Source organism: Convolutriloba macropyga, chromosome 10 (genome assembly GCF_964194025.1).
Source record: "Convolutriloba macropyga chromosome 10, txConMacr16.3, whole genome shotgun sequence".
NCBI lineage: Eukaryota > Metazoa > Xenacoelomorpha > Acoela > Convolutidae > Convolutriloba > Convolutriloba macropyga.
Window position 1 is genome coordinate 4687163 of NC_134477.1, and position 9884 is coordinate 4697046.

At 36.8% G+C, this 9884-nt stretch overlaps 1 protein-coding gene across 1 annotated transcript; it reads left to right on the forward strand.

Annotated features, from left to right (window-relative positions):
* The first annotated feature begins 4523 nt into the window (after positions 1-4523).
* LOC142348699 (uncharacterized) lies at positions 4524-8464 on the forward strand. Its single transcript, XM_075400149.1, has 5 exons — positions 4524-4657; positions 5121-5458; positions 7173-7294; positions 7371-7459; positions 8178-8464. Exons 1-5 carry the CDS (start codon positions 4546-4548, stop codon positions 8462-8464), a joined length of 948 nt encoding a protein of 315 aa, XP_075256264.1. The 5' UTR covers positions 4524-4545.
* The last annotated feature ends 1420 nt before the right edge of the window (positions 8465-9884 follow it).

Below are 9884 nucleotides of genomic sequence, written 5' to 3' on the forward strand. Positions count from 1 at the left end.
CCGTTGCAGTAATGATATGCAAAACTTAAAACGTAAAACAATTGTGAAATGAGCTGTTTTGAATGAAATGGATAATAATTTGCTTTTATCCGACCTACAGTTTTGCTACAAATGATTGATTCAGGAAGATGTTAGTTACTTACACAATCACAAGGGGTTTACAAAAAATTTCCCCTACGGAAAAAAAGCATGAGTAATCTGATTACAGTAAATCAAATATCAGAAAACAGTAGCTTAGACTTCAGAAACCTGATAAGGCTTCTATAAGTCGAGATACTAAAATTAGTTATTTCAAATTGTTTCGAGGTAAACTTTGCTACCAATGGCGGTACTTGAAGAGCAAGACAAATGTTAAAAAAATAGCTTCAAAAACTTACAAATGTTGACACGGCCTTATACGGTGCCCTTTGGTAACTTTTCAGAGATTTGAGAAGTTATACTCAGTGCTCAAAAATAATATTTAAAAAAATCGAATGAAATGAGCGCTACATTTTATATCATTTTTATCATTTTTAGGAGTTCAATTTTTTTTGAATTGGTAGTTATTATTTACGCTGCCATAGAAAACATATTCCAGCCTTGTACGCCGCTGTCCCAAGTTCAAACCTCGACTTACGAAAAGACCAAGCTCGACCAAAAACTGATATGAAAAGACTATGCTTAACTCAAACAGCCCATGAAAACAATTTCGCTGGACCTATTCCTTCCCATAAACGTATTCACGACTCCAATTTTGTTGCTGGTCTTTATCTCGACCCAAATATGATGATCGACTTTAGCTCGACCTAAATTTTTCATTCTAAACCCAAAATATTTACATTCGAACTGACATTTATCTGGTGCTTATAACGTAATCCGCGGGTGTGACCGTTCAAGTTTTTCAAAATTTCTGATAATTTACCAAAAAAAATGAACTGTGCTATTATGAATATGTTTAAAAAAAAACAAATTATAGAGTCAAATGAACTAAACCATAACACACTAAACTCATTTCCGATGAAAAGTCGATTGTTAGAGCTTTGTTTACTGGCAGAATAAAGCCGAACAAATTTGCAATATAGGTTACTTGCGAAAACTAACGTACCTTAAGAATTCATAGTTTCTTAAAATTTTTTGGCAAAACTCCACAAGTTTTTCGAAGGGGGACTGCCTGTTGCAACGCTATTTTGGCATTGCTGGTAGAAGTTACACATCTACAATAAAAAAGTTAACTATTGTTAATCCCACAGAAATACAATACTCGACTCATGAAAAGACTATGCTCAGTCTATTAAAAGACCATGCTGGACCTTAATTTGTTATAGAAAAACCCTATCAAGACCCACGAAAACACTAATTTGCTTGGCCTACTAAGTTTCTGGACAGTGGTTTTATAGTCAATATTGGTCCCCCTACTAGAATTATACCCGGGTCGAGGTTTGGCGGTGAGAAATGACCGCTACATTTTATATCATTTTTATCATTTTTAGGCGTTCAATTTTTTTTTGAAGTGGTAGTTATTAACTACGGTGCCTTAGAAAACATATTCCAGCCTTGTACGCCGCTGTCCCAAGTTCAAACCTCGACTTATGAAAAGACCAAGCTCGACCAAAAACTGATTTGAAAAGACTATGCTTAACTCAAAAAGCCCATGAAAACAATTTCGCTGGACCTACTCCTTCCCATAAACGTATTCTCGACTCCAATTTTGATGCTGGTCTTTATCTCGACCCAAATATGATGATCGACTTTAGCTCGACCTAAATTTTTCATTCTAAACCCAAAATATTTACATTCGAACTGACATTTATCTGGTGCTTATAACGTAATCCGCGGGTGTGACCGTTCAAGTTTTTCAAAATTTCTTATAATTTACCAAAAAAATGAACTGTGCTTTTATGAATATGTTTTAAAAAAAAACAAATTATAGAGTCAAATGAACTAAACCATAACACACTAAACTCATTGCCGATGAAAAGTCGATTGTTAGAGCTTTGTTTACTGGCTGAATAAAGCCGAACAAATTTGCAATATAGGTTACTTGCGAAAACTAACGTACCTTAAGAATTCATAGTTTCTTAAAATTTTTTGGCAAAACTCCACAAGTTTTTCGAAGGGGGACTGCCTGTTGCAACGCTATTTTGGCATTGCTGGTAGAAGTTACACATCTACAATAAAAAAGTTAACTATTGTTAATCCCACAGAAATACAATACTCGACTCATGAAAAGACTATGCTCAGTCTATTAAAAGACCATGCTTGACCTTAATTTGTTATAAAAAGACCCTATCAAGACCCATGAAAACACTAATTTGCTTGGCCTACTTAGTTTCTGGAACGTGGTTTTCTAGTCAATATTGGTCCCCCTACTAGAATTATAGCCGGGTCGAGGTTTGGCGGTGAGAAATGACCGCTACATTTTATATCATTTTTATCATTTTTAGGCGTTCAATTTTTTTTTGAAGTGGTAGTTATTAACTACGGTGCCTTAGAAAACATATTCCAGCCTTGTACGCCGCTGTCCCAAGTTCAAACCTCGACTTATGAAAAGACCAAGCTCGACCAAAAACTGATTTGAAAAGACTATGCTTAACTCAAAAAGCCCATGAAAACAATTTCGCTGGACCTACTCCTTCCCATAAACGTATTCTCGACTCCAATTTTGATGCTGGTCTTTATCTCGACCCAAATATGATGATCGACTTTAGCTCGACCTAAATTTTTCATTCTAAACCCAAAATATTTACATTCGAACTGACATTTATCTGGTGCTTATAACGTAATCCGCGGGTGTGACCGTTCAAGTTTTTCAAAATTTCTTATAATTTACCAAAAAAATGAACTGTGCTTTTATGAATATGTTTTAAAAAAAAACAAATTATAGAGTCAAATGAACTAAACCATAACACACTAAACTCATTGCCGATGAAAAGTCGATTGTTAGAGCTTTGTTTACTGGCTGAATAAAGCCGAACAAATTTGCAATATAGGTTACTTGCGAAAACTAACGTACCTTAAGAATTCATAGTTTCTTAAAATTTTTTGGCAAAACTCCACAAGTTTTTCGAAGGGGGACTGCCTGTTGCAACGCTATTTTGGCATTGCTGGTAGAAGTTACACATCTACAATAAAAAAGTTAACTATTGTTAATCCCACAGAAATACAATACTCGACTCATGAAAAGACTATGCTCAGTCTATTAAAAGACCATGCTTGACCTTAATTTGTTATAAAAAGACCCTATCAAGACCCATGAAAACACTAATTTGCTTGGCCTACTTAGTTTCTGGAACGTGGTTTTCTAGTCAATATTGGTCCCCCTACTAGAATTATAGCCGGGTCGAGGTTTGGCGGTGAAATGCGGTGAAAAAAAAATTTTTCACCGCGTATTTCTTACATCTTTTTGTGGTGAATGCAGTGAATTGCGGTGAAATATTTTTTTTCACCGCGTTCTCAGCATTCTTACAAAAAATAACTGTCCCCACAGGGGTTCGAACCTCTAACCTCCTGAATACCTCACCTACTTATTTCACTGCGCCAACTGTCACAGCCTTCTTAGATATTTCTTGTGAATGTAAATCAGATTGAGTTAACGTTGGAAAGAAAATGCGGTGAATTTTTGTACGAAATGCGGTGAATTTCGCGGTGAATTTTTTTAAGAAATGCGGTGAAATGTGGTGAATTTTTTTCACCGCTTTCACCGCTTTCACCGCAGTTCTTACATTAATTTGCCACAAAAGTTGACGCGGTGAATTTTTGCAAGAAATGCGGTGAAATGCGGTGAAATATTTATATTCACCGCATTCACCGCAATCACCCCATTTCTTACAAAAATTCACCGCATTCACCGCATTTCTTACAAAAATTTACCCAAAAACTTCGACCCGGGTAGTCTTTTCATAATTCGAGGTCTAGACCTGGGGTACAATATTTCGTAACTTTTCTACGTCACCGTATAAGTCTCAGTAAGTTCCCAAAGATTTGTCTAAGGTGGACTACCTGTCACCCCATTTGCGCGACCGGAAGTCAGATCAGATTTCAGTCAAGTTCGTCTGATGACTACTGCGGCAACCTATGCCGGTCTGATCAGAGCTGGCTTGGGTCGAGCACCACAACTTGGGTGATATTTAATCGATGACTTTTTTAAAACTCTCAATTATTTTATCGATTTTTAATCCCTGAACAATTTATGATTGAAAACACAAACGTTTTGCTGAAAACGTTTATTTTTACTTCTGAAGTATCGGATTTGGTTCACAGTTGTTCATATCATAACAAAAAGAAGGCACGCCTACCAGAACACAGGAAGTACAAAGGATTTATGATCATCAATAAGTGTTCATATTTTTATAAACAGGCACTAAACTCTTTGATTGTCTGAGGTGTAAAAAGACACGACTTCTAAAAAGTCTAGACAATAATAATTTTGATGTCAGAAGTATACAGCGACAGTTCTATTTTTCAACCCAAAGTATACCAACTAAGGTTTTTAAAAAAATCATTATCTAGTTATAACAAACTTGAACTCAGTTTCTATTAAAATTGATCCTGCGAAAAATCAGCGCAATGAACATTTTCTGCTCGGTCTTTGGTTGCTTCTTCGTATTGTCAATAAGCCACGCGCAATATAAAGAACATCTTCGCTTTATTTTTGAAACAGGAAGCGAAGAATTTGCAGGTATTTCGATAAAAACTAGTCCAAAAATTTCAACTTGATAATTTGATAGAGCCTGAGTTCCTCGATAGAAGCTGCAAAAATTATTAAGTCCGTAGGTTTCAGTATGTCATGATAGATTTTGATTCCAAATGCAAAGTAAATGATGAAAAGAAAAGAAAGCCAATTTTGTACGTCTCCACCATGATTTAATAGTTTTCATCGAGGAAAGTCTTGCAAAATTCTTGCACACTTTTCTGACAATACTTATGCTTGTGCGTCCTCTCTTTCAAAGATCCTATAATGCATTAATAATTATTTGATTTTTCGCCCAAACCTCCATCTGGACCCTGAAACCCTCCCTGCTTTCTTAAAATAATTGGTTGAACAACTATTGTGAAGTGTGTATTACTATATTAGGACTCTATAGGGATGATGAGAAAACAAAGTTAATAATTTCTAAGAAAAAAACTGTTCGCTTTATCAGGAACAACGAATAAAGTGTACATGGATTTGGGCGATAACAATGTCCGACTAGTCAATGGTAAACCGGGAGCCTTCAATGACCGCTTCAGAGCTGGTCAGAACACTTCAAATGTATTTGAAGTTGAGAACTTTTTGGTCAATCCCGGAGACGAGTTTAAAGAGTTCCAAATCGGGTTCAGCAAAACCCAAAAGAACCGATACGTACTGAGTGATAAATGGAAACTGGATCAAGCTTGGATCCAAGATGGGCAGAATATCTGGCTGTTTGTATGTCACTGCTGGATTACAAGAAGGGTTCCTTGGATGAGAGTCAGTTTTATTAAGGAATACTCTGAACAGGTAACAATTTGAAGATTTGAAAGAATTTTAAAGCGCAATTTTTACTGATAACTTATATTAGTCAATCAGATGGTGAGTGAGGGGTGGGAATGGGGAGGGGAGGGGAGGTGATCTAAGCAGGTATATTTATAATGTTAAATTGGACCAATAGCATCTGCTTGCAGGTCTGGTTTCCCGGAGGTTGGTGGCAGAGTCAATCAGCGCTGAATCAGTATAGAGAAATTCTGTTTTTAGGATGGCTGGTACAGCATGTCCCAATTTACAGCATGTCCCTGTTCATGTCCCAATTTACGCGGGCCAGTCTTGATTTTGGACTAAAATTTACTCCACGAAAAATAATGTGCTCAGCTTAGTTCCCGCCAACATGGTTTGATTTATATGTGATTCGAACTTCCGCGTGGGTACTTGTAACATTTAATTTGCGTAGCAAGTCGTAACCACTAAGCTAAATGGGCTTTTTAGTAATTGCCTACAAAATAGCTTATATATGAATTGTGTGTATACTACTATAGTAATTACCAGTTATAAGCTACAAAAGTATGACATTACTCTGCTCAGACTGAATTTTGGGTTATGAGTATTTTTCAGACTGTACAAGATAAGTTTAGCTTGGGCTAACTCCGTGACCTCAATATAATCATAATGAAGAAGAACTGCACATAAAGAAACTAACACATTGTGGAGTTACAATGTTTCAGAACTGATTTACTTTTTAGACTTGAAATGTGCTGCTGCAGCGCTGAAATGCTCTGAGACGCAAGTCCGGGTTAGCAACCATTACACCAAATGGTCTTGAGCTCTCGAACTTGGAGAATCTTATAGCCAACATTTTGTAATAATTTCAAGTATTCCTTGGCGAAGACTTGAAAAGTTTTGATTATTGCGCAGTTGATAATCAAAGTCTAGTTTTGAAACCAAATTATTTCTATTCAATTCAATTCAAAGTTGGCTTGAGTTTGTCAGCTTTTTCGGAAAAAATTTTTTAATCTGACAAACCTATCTGTGAATTGTACATCCATCGCGCTAAGATTTTCCATATATTCACTGAGGAAAGTTTTCTAGTGAAAAGAAAAAAGTGGCGATGACTTATATATTTGGGCGGTCTCCGAAAGTTTGTCGTTCTCTATCAATTGAACTTTGTGGAGCTGCTCGCATTTTCTTGCGCTTCTTTTCTTTCACTTTGTTGATCCTTGACAAAATTCCATTGTAAATTGCAGCTTTTCTGTTGCAAAACGAAAGAAAATCAACAATGTAAGCTGAAACTGTGTTCAAGGCTTGATACAAGACTTGTCGAGTCTTAGCCAAGACCTGCTGAAGCATTGTCAAGTCTAGATCAAGTCTTGACTCGAAACTCGCCAAAGCTTAAAAATTGTTTCAAGACGTGGCAGAGTCTAAAAAGTGAAATTAAAAGAGCATTGATAAAGTACTGATCCAATGCTTGCAGTGTTATGAAAAATTTACCGACTAAGACTTGACCTTTTGTCATGGGTTTCGCTAATTTGGTTTCTGTTATCTGAAAGAGTGCGTTGAAAATCCTATTATTGGTGACCCAAGATTTCTCTCCTATCATAGCATGCCAAACGCCCATGAACTCTGATCAGCTTGTACAATAATGAAGCGTAGATCGTACTACAATGAAGCCACTTCTGACCAAATTCCTCTAAGAATGTAGAGACAAATCATTTAATTTCTGCAAATGTTTTCTGTTTGGCAGACTGCCTGGCCCAAAAGTTGTCCCGGTACCACCGTTGCTGTCACTGGAATCAGCAACAGGTGTTTCGATTACATATCGGATCCGATGTCATTTTCAGATGCTTTCGATTTTTGCAATTCTAGGTGAGTAAAAAAATTTTTTTTGGTCTGAAGGAAATTTCTGTAAGTTAAAGAACGTTGTAAATTTCATTTTTTTAAGTTCTGCTGCAGATGAAAACTACAGTTTGATGCGTCCAGAATCAAGTTCAGATAATGAAAGAGTGGAACGGCACTTCTATCTTCAGAAAGGTATAAAAACGGCAGAAATTTCCTCGGCATCTTTTTCTTCTGTAGTGAACAGTTTTTTTGGACCTCGAATGGGCCAAGTTGCGTTAAGACGAGAAAACCCGGGGGACTGTAATGGCTATTATTTTATTTCCCCTGACACTACATTATGATATGACCACAAAAAAATGGTTCTGCTATCTCTGAAATTGAGAAATTTTTTTAAAAAAATTTAATGGTAATAATTGCTTCACTCCTCTTCATTTCGCGGCATTTCGAGACCAACTTTAAATTTTCATCTATACAGTGAGCTCAACCATAGTTGATCACTGCCCTATCCCGGGTTGCTCATCATACATAATTCTTAGTAGTCATACTAGGTCATTTATGTTTCTTTGTAATCTACTAGGTCATATGATTTTTATGAATTCTTAGTAGTCAAAGAGGATCGAAATAGGAAATACGTTATGATTTGTTTGACATCATATATGATCCTTCCCGAGATGAGGTCGTTAAATTATGACCCAACAAAACGTCTTCTGGGGGGTGTCATTCCGGGACGTTGAATACACGGTCCCGGAAGAAGTTAATGACCCCCCCCCCCCCGTAATTCCATTAATAAATCTGATATTTCGTGTCTTAGTAGTCATACAAATGTATAACTACTAAGAAGTTACGACCCGTGATATGGGCTGAGTGCTAACCAGATTTTCCATCGCATCACAATCTGGTTCTTCAACAGATTCTTTCTTCTGGATGGGATTCAGACACTACTCGACCAAAACCTTCATACAAGATTACGTGGAGTTTCCCTATTGGGGTGATACTGCCATTCATCGGCCAATCAACATGGAACTAAACCAATGGGCGGATGGTCAACCAGATGAGGGAATAGACGAACTGTGCGGGTGTGGAAAAGTTGGCGATGGTGGAAAACTGCATAGTTGTGATTGCGAAATGAAGCTTCCGTTTATTTGCGAAGCTAAGGGATCGGGAAGCAGTTTATCTGCATGGAAGATCTCTAAATAGAGAGGAATGAACCCGAGTGGGTGTGCTGGGGTGGGGGAAGGTGAGAGGGGTGCTCAGGGAGTATATGAAAAATTTTGATCAATGGGGTTAAATCAGCTTATTCTACAAAAACTTTGAAAAGAGAAATCGGAAAAAAAATTGAATTGAAAAATGGCTCTTTGGTCTATAAAAACTTTTCGAGCATTAAGGTTGTTCAAACTGAAAATGGCGTTTAAAAGACAACAAAGAAGAATCGTCCAGTGTCATTTATTACGGTCCAAACTAGCAATTTACATTGTATAAACTGTCTTGCTAGAATGAAGAAAGGCAATAATTTTTGGTTTTAGTCGTTTTTGAGTCAAAAACTGTTTATTTTTTTTAATTACGCCTGGTGTATGTCAACAATTTTAAGTAATTTTGCATACTGAGACATTCAATTGAGGACAATTAAGTTTTTTTTACTTGCATTCTGGATTTTCACACCGCGACATACCTTGCAATGTTGGGGCTAGTACTGATACTGATTGTTACTTTTGTATGGACCTCATCTTTTTCATCTTTATTTAACTCGAGGAGAGTCGCGAAGATATCAAAATAGTGCCGAACGGATTAAGGATTGGAACCGCGAGAAAAAATTTTTTGAGTTTAACTCACGGCCATTCCATATCAACCACGGGGGTGTGTTGGTTATACTATCAAAGTGTTGTCTCGTGTGTGATCTCAATTTTCCCTATAGGCTCCTAAAGGTAAATTGCAAATCGTTAGGAAAAAATATGTTGGCCGATGATTGCCAGAGTGATACTGATTACAGAATCACGCGTAGGTGATCTAAATCCCCTATTCAAGAACTCTTCGGTTTTAAAACATAATAAATATCGGTATAGTCGTTATTTAACTAAAACCGATGAAGGTTCCTTTATGAAGGTTCTAACATAAGCAGCATTCGGTTTAGTCGTTATAAACGTGAAAGATAATCAGTATGGTATTTTAACCGTAAGAGAGAATCAGTAATGTCTTTTTTCAAAAATAAGACAGATTCGGTATCGTCGTTTTTCAAACATGAAAAAATCGGTGTCGTTCTTTTACAAACATAGGAAAGATTCCGTATCGAGGTTTCTAAACGTAAGAGAGATTTGGTATTGTAATTTTTAAAGGAACGAGAGATTCGGTATTGTCGTTTTTCAAACGTAAGAGATATTAGCATAGTCGTCTTCAAGCGTAAGAGATATTCGGTATTGTCTGAAATTCGGTATAGCGCACAATCATTTGATCAGAGTTGAATTTGGGGAATTTTTCAATGGAAAGAAATTAAAGCAGAGGACAGCGTTCATTGTCCAGCCAAAGTCCAGTACACGCTTCATTAGCAAGCCAGGTTCTATAACAGGTTTTATCGTGCATTACAGGACAGGTTCTTTTATCTAGCCGAACTTGAGGACTGTTC